Source organism: Lissotriton helveticus, chromosome 2_1 (assembly GCF_964261635.1).
Source record: "Lissotriton helveticus chromosome 2_1, aLisHel1.1, whole genome shotgun sequence".
In the NCBI taxonomy this organism is placed as follows: domain Eukaryota; kingdom Metazoa; phylum Chordata; class Amphibia; order Caudata; family Salamandridae; genus Lissotriton; species Lissotriton helveticus.
In genome coordinates this window covers 449,599,926-449,614,245 of record NC_136059.1, presented here as the reverse complement: position 1 = coordinate 449,614,245, position 14,320 = coordinate 449,599,926, and the positions used below count along the sequence as shown (strand labels likewise).

Genomic DNA, 14,320 nt, shown 5'->3' with positions numbered 1-14,320 from the left:
AAGTGAACTCTCAGAAAGTTTTAGTATATAGGTTTTTCATCCACTACATTTACGCCATTGATGGCCTAGTCTTGAGGTTACTCATGCAGGTTGTAGAAAGAAACTGCATGGCGTGAGAAGACTCAGAGGAGTTTCAATATGGGCAGATTTAAGTGCTGAACGCCCACTCTATGTAACTAATGTGAGATTCATTTCTGTAAAGGAAGTTGTGCAGTGGTGGCTGCCACGGAATAGTACAGGTGGGGTGGGGGGAAAAAGAAAATGTTGCGTACCTGGCTGCCAGACGCAGCCTCTCCTCAGTCCTCTTTTGTTCCTCCCGCACACAGGCTTCCCTAAACCAATCACGACGGTGCTTTCAGCTGTATGACAGCAACATTGTGATTGGTCTGAGTGCCCTCGTTCGAAGCTCAGACAGGGATTGGGAGCCTGTGCATGATCTCCACCCAGGCTGTGCAATATAGATAGGTGGAGAACATGGTAAGTGTGCATGACAAATTGGCCTGCCCAAGACGGCTGGCCAAACTGTCATGTGCACTTGAGTGCCCCAACCACTCCAAACCCTGCTGGCTGTGACGACAGCCCAGCCCTGCCCGCCCCGGAAAACTGTCTCAGTATGGAAAAATAAAATGCTAATAACATTGTGTTATTATCATTTTATATTTCCTTTTTAGCAGTGAGGCGGCGCTGCTCCACCTTAGTGGAGGAACCACCACTGAAGTTGTGATCACAATGTGTCTATTCCAGAAATCACAAATGATACAAGCATTGGTGGCAACGATGATAGACTGATATGCTGCCAACTGCACCAGGCCTAGTCCCTAGTCAGATTATAATTTGATTTTATTGACATTATTAGGCGAAAGAGCCAAATGTAGGAAACAAAAATTGTACATCTGTTTCATAGATTTGAAAGCCGCCTTTGATTCACTCCCCAGAAATATTCTCTGGTTGAAGGTAATCAATTGGGGTATATCTGAAACACTTTTAAAAAATGATTACATTATTTTACTCCGACACTTGGGTACAGATCAAAATAGGCGACGGTAGACATACGACCCGTCGCCTTGAAACTAATGTCGGCTTGAAACAAGGATGTGTTTTGGCTCCTTGCCTTTTTAATCTTTTTATGTCTGATCTCCCAGCCCATTTTAATGACGTTAATTCACAATCCCCTTCAGTGTTGGGTAAAGAGATCAAATATTTACAATACGGAGATGACACCATTCTATTAAGCCAAACTGTTATAGGGTTAAAAAAAAAAATAAATACCTTTAACATATATGTTACACAAAATGGTTTAACAATTAACACAAAAAAACAAAAATAATGACAGTTGGAAAAGGTAAACCGGGAGTAAAGGAATAGAATATTAATGGTTTGGCTATAGAATGTCTAAAAACATACAAATATTTGGGAATCACATTTGACAATGGTTTGTCATTTAGGCAGCATTTTAATAACCTAGAAGCCAAAGGTACTTCACTTGCCTTTGCCTTTAGAAAACTAAGGGATAAGTTATCATGCCCCAATTACGATCACTTGCTGAAGGTCATGAGAGCAAAGCTGATTCCATCCTTGGACTACGGTTCCATAATCTTTCGAGGCAAGGATGCGAAACTGCTTGATGACATAGAAGTAAGGACGTATAAATCAGTTTTCAGGATTCCCAGATATATTACTCGTGCCAATTTAAGACTGGAATTTGGTCTAAGGAAACAGTTATTGGTCCGACAATCAACATTTCTAAAAACTTTATTGGCACTATCCCAAGCTGAAGAGGGCACGTTAACAAATGTGTGCTTGCTTGAGATTTTGAAGGGTGAATATTCGAGTAGTTGGCAGGATTATCTGAGTGTTTATGCAATTTTGAATGCCCAAATTTAGTAGATGAAGTGAGGAGTAAAACAGTTTATAAAAAATTAATTAACCAAAAGGCTGCTTTGTTGTCTCAAATACCGGATAAAGATGAACTGAGGAAAAAAAATCACTTCTGGTCTATTGCTAACTCTTTTGATGAATTGTTAGCCCAACCTTATTTGCTTTTTCATTTAAAACCTCTGATTAAAAATAAATTCATGCTATTAAGGTTTGGCATATATCCAACTAAAGATGGAATCCCAAAATGGGAGAATAAATGGTCGTCGAATATTTGTAGGCTTTGTGGGCTGTGTGATGAAACCTTACAGCACATTGTAACTTTATGTCCAAAAATTTTACAGGAGCGAAAGACTGTTTTGAAGCCTATTTTTAAGGAATTGGGAGTTAGAACTTGTAGTACTGCAATTATATTTTGTTTAAGAGGTGTTAATATTCGCATTCTACACCAATTTCATAAGTTTTTCTTAATAGCTGAAAATAAATTACGTAGAGTAGACATTTTAAGTAAATGATATATCCGTTATGGTAATGATACAATGATTTCTATTGTTTTTTGGGCTATTTTATTGTATTTTTAATTAATTCTGAATCTGTGTAATTCTTGTTGTTCGCACAAGTTATTTTAATTTATGTTGTAGTTTACCCCTTGCAATGTTGTATTTTAAAGGTAATTTTATAATTGTTGATGGCACTTTATTTATAATCAAATTCTATGATCTTAGAGGTTAGCACATGTGCACTTTATTTCCGATAGGAGCATCGTATATTATACATTATTTTTAGCTAATATAGCCATTTGTAACTTTTTGCTGCTAGCATAAGGCACTTTAGCTTTGTTGTTGAAAATTTAATGCACTTTTTCTTCCGCTGCTAATTGTTATTGACAAATCGTAAAATTGTCATTTATTGCACTTTTGCTTTCGCTGCTAATTGTTATTGAAAATGTGTTAATATTTGCTGCTAGCATAAGGTACTTTAGTTTTGGTGCCGTAAGCACAATGCACTTTATCTAGTCGTTGCTAATCGTTATTGACAAATCGGAAAAAACGCACTTTAGTCTTGGTACTATAAGCACAATGGGGCAGATTTATGTCGGACTTGCGCCACGTTTACGACGCCGTTGCGTCACGCAACGGCGCGGAAACGTGGCGCATCCCTGCGACCTATTTACAACGTGACGCATCTAGGCAGATGCGTCACGTTGTAAAGCCCTGCGCCACATGAAACCTGCGTCAGGCTTCATGTGGGCGTTCTGTCGCAGGGTGGGCGTTCCCTCGTAGGAAAGCCCCGTAAAACTGACGCAGTGAAATCTACAAGATTTCACTGAGTCAGTTTTACGACGCTGCTGGGTCAAATCCTTACGCCTGCTTGAAGCAGGCGTAAGGAGTGACGCACCATGTTATGTATGGGTGGCCTCTGTACATTACAGGAGTTGCGTCGCACTTGCGACGCTACTCCAGCAATGCGCCGCCCTTACACCGCAAGATGCGTCACGCATCTGCCCTTCCTTGCACCATGGTGCGCCGCATTGTAAATGCGGCGCATCTGTGGTGCCGCAAGGAGGGAATTGCGTGACGCATCAGTTCTGGCGCATCCCTGCTGATTTGCAGAGATGCGCCAGAACTCATAAATCTGCCCCAATGTACCTTATCTTTTGCTGCTAATGGATACTGGAAAATTGTTAAATTATCGTTGATCAATTTATGGTTGCGGATAGTACTTTGATTATAAAAATGGATTGTATCCGTATATGTTCACTCAGATTTTGTTCCAGATATGTACTTTTGTGTAATGATTTTAATTAATCAAAAAATAAATTTACTTACTTACTAGCCAGATTTTAACAATACACAAATTATTATTAACAGTACATTTTGAGTTTTCGTTTTCAACTGCCACCTGGTAAATATTTGTTTTACAGAAGCTCTTCTCTGAGATGAAAGCACATGAGAAACCAAAATCCAGCCATGTTGGGTATTCTGCAATGGAGATTTGTGAAAAAGGTGCCTGCTCTGTCAAAGGTATGCAATGGAAGACCTTCTGTCTGCTATGACGGCCATGAAACATAGATGTAAAATGTGACTGCAAGTGGTGATTACTTCTTTGACTAGAGCTAGGGAACATCAGTAATCATAAAAAGAACCGTTGGGGATTATACAAAAAAGCTCTTCCATTCATTCAAATTCCAATATTGGCAATAAAAATATGTTGTTCTATGTATAGCGGTAATTAATGATAGAAGATGCAGCATATCTCACATCAGTTAGGGCTGTCATGAACTGCAGAACTTAATTGAATTTTGTGTATATGGACTTTGGGCTGCAGGCAATTTATGGCTGTCATGAACTTCAGAATTCAATTGCATTTTGTGCATATGGACTTTGGGCTGTGGGCATTTTATGGGGAGATCTTTTAGGGAGTATAAGGAGAAATCACTGTAGAAGACAAATGCATTTTTCAAATCCTTCACTCACTGACAGAAGTGCAGTGCGGTCTTTGCACTGCGGTAAGTGGCTAAGAAAAGCGACTTGTGATTATCAGGGCAGGACTGGCCATTGCAGGCATCAGGCGATTTACCGGGAGACTGCAAGGGTGGGGGGTTTTGCAGCAATGGGGGACAGTTTATTTTGTTACTGGGGGCCGGTTTTGAAGCAGTGCTCCAATGCCGGCCCCCAGTAACAAAAGCAGCAGTGATATACACGTGCACCCCCCGTGCTACCCCTTGGAGGGGGCTTGTCCTACACAATTGCTAGGGCTGCTTTGGGTTCCTCGTCCGGCACTGGTGATTCTGTATTGGCCAATTCTCCTTAGAGAAGACGGACGTGTGTGGCCTGGGCTCCCGAGTTAGGGAGGGCGACATCGGACCCGGCGGACCTGGCGTCGGTGTGGGCGCCCCGAGACATGCACCTCCTGGTGAAGCGGCAGTGACGGAGCCTCCGGGGGTGAGTGCGGTCACGGGCGACACCCCGAGACAGTCGGAGACAGAGCGGGAGGCAACATACCTGGCTCAAGTAAGAAAGGATCAGAACCCTGGACCCCGGACGAGTCGCGGGCGCCATCTTGGTAAAGGTGGTGCGGCGCCGCGGCTCCGGGAAGCCCTGTAACGCGGCACGAACCGGGAATAGCAGCCACGTCCCAGGGGACATGAGACGGACCACTAATTACCGAGGTACGCTCCCTGTCTTTTATGTGATCAGAGGGATGTCCTGACCTCAAGGCGCCTGACCCCAAAATGGCGCTGCGGCGAAGAAACAAAGCCCCACTTGTTCCGATCTTGCCCTCTGCGCTCCAGTGCAGCAATCCCCCACTCTCTAAGCCCATCCTCATTTAGTCTCTCTTATGCGGCCTGATAAAACATTGCCTGCAGCTTACCTGAGCGAAAACGACCAACCCATGCCGCCTGACCTCAAGATGGCGTAATTTTGGGACACTAATACAATCCTTCATGCTCGGACATGCTTGGTGACTGTAACCCAGGCCCCACAGTCCAAATAAGCGCCAATGCCCACTCTCAGCATTGCTTAGTTAACCTGGGCACTGAATAAAGCGAATAGCCTGTGAGTGGTGGCCACGGCCGGGGCCGGAATGCTGTATTAAATAGCTGCAATCCACTGGGCTAGTGTAGGAATAAGGATTCCCAACCCTTCACCCAGTTCACCGCGTCTGATCCCAAATTGGCGGATGGAAACAAGATTCACGTCAGCGTCTCTCATGCTCCTCATGTCCTGAGTCCACTTTTGCTGATTCAGCATCACCTTTTGCCCCACTAAGCGGTGATCGAGCCTGTTAATTGCTGAGCGCCACAGGAGGGCGAGAAGACCCTCACTTTCTTCAGCGCAGCAAGTCCTCTGCTGATTTACCATTTAGGCCTTTTACAACTGCGCAGCAAGTAGTGCCAGCTGCTCCGCTTAGGCCTTCTACAGCTGCGCCGCTTAGGCCTTCTACAGCTGCGCAGCAAGTAGTGCCAGCTGCAACGTTTAGGCCTTTTTACAGCTGGGCAGCAAGTAGTGCCAGCTGCACCGTTTAGGTATTTTTCAGCTGCGCAACAAGTAGTGCCAGCTGCACCGTTTAGACCTTTTACAGCTGCGCAGCAAACACTGCCAGCTGCACCGTTCGGGCCCGTCACAGCTGTGCTGCAAGTAGCGCCAGCTGCACTGTTTATGACACCTTTTTACTTAGGGTCATTTCTGATTGAGGCAGAACTCTCGCTGGATTGGCAGCTACCTTGACATTATGGTTTATGATTAGAGTCCATTAGTGGTCCGCTGAGACTAATGGCGTACAATGCGGTTGGAGCCGAATGAGCTTGTGTTTCAGACTGATGCTTTGTACTGTGATTACCAATAGTCACTGGGCGTTCGTTTTTGATCTGCTTTACCTTGACTAATGGTGCATTGTGATGGTTTTGACAGTGACCCAGTTGGTTTTATCATATGTATTCATGTCCCTTGTGTCCCCTTTCCATCCCCCCCCTTCAGGCACAGCAGAACCATTTCCTGTCGTCAACTTCCCTTTCTCCCAACCCCCCCCCATTCTACCAGATACCGGCTCCCTCACAGCCACCGCTCCTAGCCAACAGGACCTCTCCAACCACCTCCCATTTTTTCCTGCCCAAACCTCCTACACTCCTATGACTCCTCACAGTCCTCCCCTCTCCCTCCTCCCCACAGTCTTGTTCCGCACCCACCCCCCCTAAACATGTCCCTAATTCCCTCCCTTCGTGCAGCGCCATCAAATACAACTCCCCCTTCTCCTCTGATACCCCAACCCCCGCTCTCAACCTACCCCTTTCCCCACCTAGGAACCCTATACCTCGACTCCCCTCCTGTCCTCCCACCTCTCCCTGCCTACCACCACCTATACCACCCCATCTCTCTGCCATCGAGAGACCCAACCATCCCTGTTCTGCCCTACTCTCTCTCGAAAATAAGATATGCTCTCTCATCACCTCCATCTTCCAACTTGTAGCTTCCATTTCACTTTTAAGCTCTAAGATTTCAACTTTCCCATTCTCATCAACTCCTCTGGAAAACTCTCACCTTCCCACGAGATGCACCTTGACCCCTCACACCATTATAGCCAAGCATAACCTGTCGTCTGCAAACATCGCTCACCCACACAAGCCTTTGAACGCCACCCTTCTTCAACCGCAAACACAACAATGATGGACAGAATGTGGATCAATGTCACACATTCACCCCAGTCCAAAGATCTGGGCCCAAATCCATCGTTTTTCCACTCCACACCACCCTGGGTTAGACAATGGCGATATGCAAATCAGCACTGACCCTGTGCCCCATGGGAACAGTCCAGTCCGAACTACAAAAGCCATGTCCTTCCCAGAACGAAAACAAGCATCCGAGGACCGGCTTCGAGGTAACACCTCTCTTCAGCCCGGCTAGCTTGATTCCAGTGGTGTGGAGTGCCTGGGACTCACGTCTGAGCATCCCCAGTACACTTAGAGCGGTAACTGCAAACACAACAATGATGGACAGAATGTGGATCAATGTCACACATTCACCCCAGTCCAAAGATCTGGGCCCAAATCCATCGTTTTTCCACTCCACACCACCCTGGGTTAGACAATGGCGATATGCAAATCAGTGCTGACCCTGTGCCCCATGGGAACAGTCCAGTCCGAACTACAAAAGCCATGTCCTTCCCAGAACGAAACCTTACCTCGAAACCGGGCCGGTCCTCGGATGCTTGATTCCGTTCTGGGAAGGACATGGCTTTTGTAGTTCGGACTGGACTGTTCCCATGGGGCACAGGGTCAGCGCTGATTTGCATATCGCCATTGTCTAACCCAGGGTGGTGTGGAGTGGAAAAACGATGGATTGGGGCCCAGATCTTTGGACTGGGGTGAATGTGTGACATTGATCCACATTCTGTCCACCACTGGAATCAAGCTAGCCGGGCTGATGAGAGGTGTTACCTCGAAACCGGGCCGGTTCTCGGATGCTTGTTTCCGTTCTGGGAAGGACATGGCTTTTGTAGTTCGGACTGGACTGTTCCCATGGGGCACAGGGTCAGCGCTGATTTGCATATCGCCATTGTCTAACCCAGGGTGGTGTGGAGTGGAAAAACGATGGATTTGGGCCCAGATCTTTGGACTGGGGTGAATGTGTGACATTGATCCACATTCTGTCCATCATTGTTGTGTTTGCAATTACCGCTCTAAGTGTACTGGGGATGCTCAGACGTGAGTCCCAGGCACTCCACACCACTGGAATCAAGCTAGCCGGGCTGATGAGAGGTGTTACCTCGAAACCGGGCCGGTCCTCGGATGCTTGTTTCCGTTCTGGGAAGGACATGGCTTTTGTAGTTCGGACTGGACTGTTCCCATGGGGCACAGGGTCAGTGCTGATTTGCATATCGCCATTGTCTAACCCAGGGTGGTGTGGAGTGGAAAAACGATGGATTTGGGCCCAGATCTTTGGACTGGGGTGAATGTGTGACATTGATCCACATTCTGTCCATCACTGTTGTGTTTGCAATTACCGCTCTAAGTGTACTGGGGATGCTCAGACGTGAGTCCCAGGCACTCCACACCACTGGAGTCAAGCTAGCCGGGCTGATGAGAGGTGTTACCTCGAAACCGGGCCGGTCTTTGGATGCTTGATTCCGTTCTGGGAAGGACATGGCTTTTGTAGTTCGGACTGGACTGTTCCCATGGGGCACTGGGTCAGCGCTGATTTGCATATCGCCATTGTCTAACCCAGGGTGGTGTGGAGTGGAAAAACGATGGATTTGGGCCCAGATCTTTGGACTGGGGGGAATGTGTGACATTGATCCACATTCTGTCCATCACTGTTGTGTTTGCAATTACCCTTCTTCAACCAGCACCTCCGAGTAACCCAATTACCTACTCTATTCCAACCATCTCCTCTGTCAGAACCAAGCATCCACCTAGACACTCCCGTGCACCCCCATATAGGTATAATATCCCTATCACCCTTCTTTGCCCAAGTGCCCCCGTCACCAAAACAGTCTCGACAGAACTGCGATGCATGTTTCACAACTGCAGATCTGCAATAAAACACAAACTCGAAATCTCTGATACCATCACCCTTCACAATATTGACCTGTTCTTCTTAACAGAGACCTGGTTCAACGATACCTCTCATTCCATGTTTGATCTCCTCCTACCCACTGGCTACTCTATTCTCAGGAATGACAGACCTATCAAAGTTGGGGGAGGTGTTGCAGTTATCTTTAGAAACTCCCTTCAACTCAAGGCTTTTCCCATCAGCGCATTCCGCACTTTTGAATGTCTATCTCTTGAGCTTCAACTACACCACCGCTCACCCCTTAGATTCCATGTCATATACCGCCCACCTGGCAGTGGCCCTTCATTTATGGAGGAACTCACTGACTTCATCAGCGACCAATACGCACAAAGTGACAATCAGACCTTCGTGGGTGACTTCAATCTCCACTGGGGCTCCTTGCAAGACTCTTCTGCGAACGGGCTGGCCTCCTTCCTCTCTACAAACGATCTTACCCAACACTGCACAGAATCAACACACTCTAAGGGCTCTATTCTGGACCTTGTTATATCTAAAGCAGGCATGCTTTCTATCGCTACCCCTATTCACGTAGACTGGTCTGACCACCTCCTCATTCCATTCTCTCTTCTCCTAGCACACTCTATCACTCTTGGCCAACCTAAGAGGGCTACCTCCTGGTTCCGTGACGCCAAGAATATTGACACTGCTTCCCTCTGTGAATCAGCTTTGCTGTCACTTCCAAGGCTAGACCCGAACCTAGATGTTGATGATCTCACCTCACAATGCCTCTCAGTCCTTGCAGTCGAAATCAATAGCGTTGCTCCTCTCCAAAGCAAAAAGAAAAGGCCCATTCCCTCAGCACCCTGGTTCAGCAAATCCCTATATGAAGAAAGGAAGCACCTAAGACGCCTAGAGAAACATCGGAGGCAAGCACCCTCCACCGATAACTTGGCCACGCTTCGTTCAGCAAGATCCGAGTACCACAAGCACATCTTCCTTGGGAAAGCATCACACTTCAGAACCCTCCTTGACTCAGCCAAAAACAGACCCAAAAAACTATTTGATCTCATCAAGACCTCTAACTACTCTCCCCCAACCTCCTAATTGGAGGATTCTACTAAGAAAGCTGCTGATTTCGCTGTATTCTTTGACAAAAAAGTGAAATCACTTGTGGTTCAGGTCGCTCATCACACCCCTCCAGAGGAGCGCAAATCACTAGCCATCTGGCAGAACTTCGACCCCATCTCTGAAGATGTCCTCCTCAAGTGCATCCTCGAAACAAAGCCCTCCAACCACTCGCTCGACTCCATCCCCAGTGCCATTGCCATTGACTTCTATACCATTTCTCTTCCCTATTGGACCACTCTGGTCAACCTCTCCCTCTGTCAAGGCTCCCTCCCTGTTCCCTTCAAATCTGGGCAGGTCTCCCCTCTGCTTAAAAAACCCACTGCGGATGCGGATGACCTCAACAACTTCCACCCCATCACTAACCTACCCTTTCTTGCGAAGATCACAGAAAGATGTGTTGCGAAACAACTCTCACGTCATATCAAGGACAACGATCTTCTTGACAATTTTCAGTCCGGCTTCATCCAAAACTGAAACTGCCCTGCTGCAAGTGATTGATGACGCGCTGAGAATACTAGACTCGGGGGGGTCTTGTCTTCTAATTCTCCTTGACCTTTCGGCAGCCTTTGACACTGTCAACCACAACACCCTCCTCAACACCCTTCAACAGAGAATGGGCATGGAGGGCACCGTGCTTAAATGGTTTGCTTCTTTCCTTTCTGATAGATCCCAAATGATCAAAATAGCGGACAGTCTTTCACCTCCTTCGGCGGTGGGTCAAGGTGTTCCCCAAGGCTCTATTCTTGCACCCACATTGTTCAATCTCTATTTGGAACCTCTGGGAAATCTGGGGTCAACTATCACCTCTACGCTGACGACACTCAAATCTACCTAAAGGTTGCCTCCACTCAAGATCTCTCTGTCCTAAGCTCTACCCTCGACTCCATTCATAACTGGATGTCAACACATCAACTGATCCTGAACCCCTTTCAAAACTGAGTTCCTCCTCCTCTCCTCCTCACTTTCTCCTCCCCCGGTGCAATCATGGATGGACCAGATGAATCTGAAGAACACTAATCCCATCATTGTCGACAGCGCAAAATCCCTTGGTGTCATACTCGACACAAAACTCAACCTACTCTCCCACATTAATTCAATTGCAAAGTCTGCCCGATACCAACTGCGCCTTCTTTGGGGGATTCGTCGCTTCTTCCCGGTGCATGACCTCAAAACCCTGGTCCAATCGCTGGTCCTCTCCAGACTTGACTACTGCACTTCTCTTCTGACTGGCCTCCCCAAATCCCACCTACCCCCCCTTAAGTCTGTTCTACATTCAGCAGCTCGTTTCATTTATGGGGCCAAAAGAAGCGACCACATCACTCCCATGTTATCCTCCCTCCGCTGGCTCCCCATCGAGGCTAGAGCTATCTACAAGACTGCCTGCATCACCCATAAAGCCTTGCACTCCTCCTCTCCGCGCTACCTGGCGAATAAATTTAAACTCTCTGGAGGCTCTAGACCATCACGAAACGCGGAAAATCTACTGCTTGAACCTCCCACTTTCAAGAAGGAGAGATCGATGGCCCAATCCTTTTCAGGCAGCGCAGTGAGAATCTGGAACTCACTTCCGCCTCAGCTCCGGACCACCTCCTCCTCCCAAGCCTTCAAATCTGACCTCAAAGCTCTCCTTCTTCAAAGACATTTCCAAATGTAATTCATGCCCTCTCTGCTATCTGAAGGAAGCCCTTCAACTACTGAAAAATCTATTTTACTTGACTATGGAAGTGTCTTCCCAGTGTGTTCTTGTGGTTTGAGAGTCTGCCTCTTATGGCAGTATTGTCCTTCTTCCTGTGGCGGGGACTCGTGGGTGACTTGCATCCGTCACCTTCTCCTGTAACACACTGTTTACACTCCTACATTTGTTTGTGTCGACACCTGCACAAGTGCCACCAGTGCCTTCGTAACGTTTGTTCTTGTGCTGGAGTGTCCTCCATATATTGCAGTATTATACCTCTATATTTATTTTGTACGCTTTTTGTAACCTGCACACGTCACTTTTCTCCTCCTGCAATGCACCGTTTGCTACCTCTTGTATTTTGTTGATTCACGATTGTCACTTTTGTAATGCACCGTTTGCTACCTCTTATATTTTGTTGGCGCACAATTGTCATTTTGCTTCATTTAATGTAACGTTTGCGTTTGTATTTTGTTCACTTGTAATGTTCTCATGTATCAGTTCTGTTCCTATTGTGAAGCGCTCTGACACCTTCGGGTAAAGTCCGCGCTATATAAAAATGCATAAATAAAATAAATAAAATAAATAAATCACAAAAGTGATTCAAGGAGATGTAATGAAGGGTAGGTCAAGGTACTCCTACACTGTTTGAGTGGGGTGAAGTCTCCAGCATGGTACCCGCTCCACACGATTCACTTAAGTGTCAGTCTCGCCATGTTGCTGTAATCTGAGCCATGGCGGGTACCAATTTTCCTCCTTTACCATAGTGGTCACACTCACATATAGGTTTACCTTGTGGGTGAGCACCAACACAAAAAGCAGCTTTGCATTTTTCTGTCAATTGCATTACTATGATTAAAGGGTAGTGGCAATTCAAATTGTACTTTTCTAGGATTTATATATCAATGTATTTCTTTTTAAGCGTATGATGTATGTTTGATAGTTTTTACACATTTTCTAAGTTTCAGCAACATTACCACCACTAGCTCTATGATTCTCTGGATTATTTATAGAGCACCATGCTCTTTGTACAAGAGCAAAAAAACCCAGAGAAAAGCAGTTTTAATAACGTGTTTGGTTTTGTAGCCATAAACTAAGCAACCAGATCTGACTCAAACGTTAATTTGTGGGCTATATTAAGCAGAGTCATCCGCTCTTTAATCCCTCGCCATCGAGACCCCAGTAACCTGCCACTTGTTCACAGGCTTATCTGGGAATCCAGGGGATCATTGCCATGCTTCTTGGCGATTCTGGACGAGACGGGCGGCCCTGAGCTCCCGGACCGGCCACGCTGCCCTTCAAAATGGTAGCGCATTTGCCTTCCCCGACTTCCCGCCTGATCTCTGATTCTGCACACTCAGCCTAACGGGAGCCGGTACTGGCGCTCTTCTGACATCTCTGCCAGCGGATTCCAGGACCCGATCCCCCCCTGCTGCCTGCCCACTCCCATCCGGTGCCCTGGTGGCTCTTGAGGGCCGCTTGCCCTGCTCCGGTGCGGCCCCCATGCTGATGGCGACTCCTGGAGCCTGCTCGACTGCTGATCAGGCGGTGGTTTGCTGGTGTGCGCATCTCCCCCTGGGGACTTGCGGAACTGCACCGCTGAGGCTGTGGTTGCCCGGAGCTCTCGCGGAGGCCTGCGGCCCCACGTGCGGCAGGCCCCATCGGAGGCCGGCCTGGAGGCCTGAGCACGAAGACATTGATGGCGAGGTGAGGAGGAGGGCCGATGGTGGTTATCTGTGGGGACCTGCCTAGGGTTGAGTCAGCTGTTGATTGGGCGTCAGGGGGGCGTTCCTCCCCCACTGACTGCTCCTGTGATTCAGAGGTGTCCCGCGCTTCACCCAGCCCTGCACTGCGGGGGTTTTGTGACGTGGCCTGACTGGGGTGGTGGGGGGCCCCTGGAGGCCTCTCAACTGCCATTCCGGGTAGTGGCCCTCCGGTGGCAGAGCCGCCCACCCCCCTCTCACTAGCATTGCCTGGCCTGCTGACCGGCCCTCTGCCGCGATCCTTCTCACGGCTGTAGCTCCACCTGAACCCTGCATTTTGAGACGTCTCTGACTGCCGTCCAGCTCGCTGGGGTGCTGACCTGGGGAGCTGTGACTCAGCCGCCGCTGGGGCGGTGGCGGACGACCTCAGCCCTGGCGTGGCCCTCTCATCTGTTCTTTTGCTGCAGAGTGGTCCGGAGGCCCTGGTCTTAGACGACTCTGCGCGCCCCGCCTGCCAATGACTTGTGTTGCTTAGGTGCGGTGGCTGGCCTGCTGTGGAGTGGTCCCTCCCCCTCCTCCCCTGGTGCTTGTGTGGTGTGTGAGGGGTATTTCGACTGCCAGCTCAGGCAGTGGGGGCCCTATTTATGTAGAGTGTCTTTCCTGAACGGCCTGATGTTGGACGGTGGCAAATGGCTGCGGCCCACCCGGTAGATCTCGGCCCCTCCATCGAGTGGCGGTGACTCTGTGAGCTTGACCTCCCCTCGACTCTGATTGTTCCCTCATTTCGCCATCAGACGGCTGACCCCGGCTCCTCTGCCCCGAAGGACGTGAAGGTCCTGAACTGGTACCACTCTTGCCCCCTGTTGATCAGTGCTGCTTACTCAAGACATTGGTGGTGGTCGCGAGGAGGTGTGGCCTAGGCGTGT

At 48.1% G+C, this 14,320-nt stretch overlaps 1 protein-coding gene across 1 annotated transcript in view; it reads left to right on the top strand.

Annotated features, from left to right (window-relative positions):
• Positions 1-14,320, top strand: part of CDC20B (cell division cycle 20B) — a 363,106-nt gene that overhangs the window by 158,957 nt on the left and 189,829 nt on the right. The window contains exon 5 of the mRNA XM_078675082.1: positions 3,800-3,899. Coding sequence (XP_078531208.1) covers positions 3,800-3,899 — 100 coding nt within the window. The remainder of the gene's footprint in view (positions 1-3,799; positions 3,900-14,320) is intronic.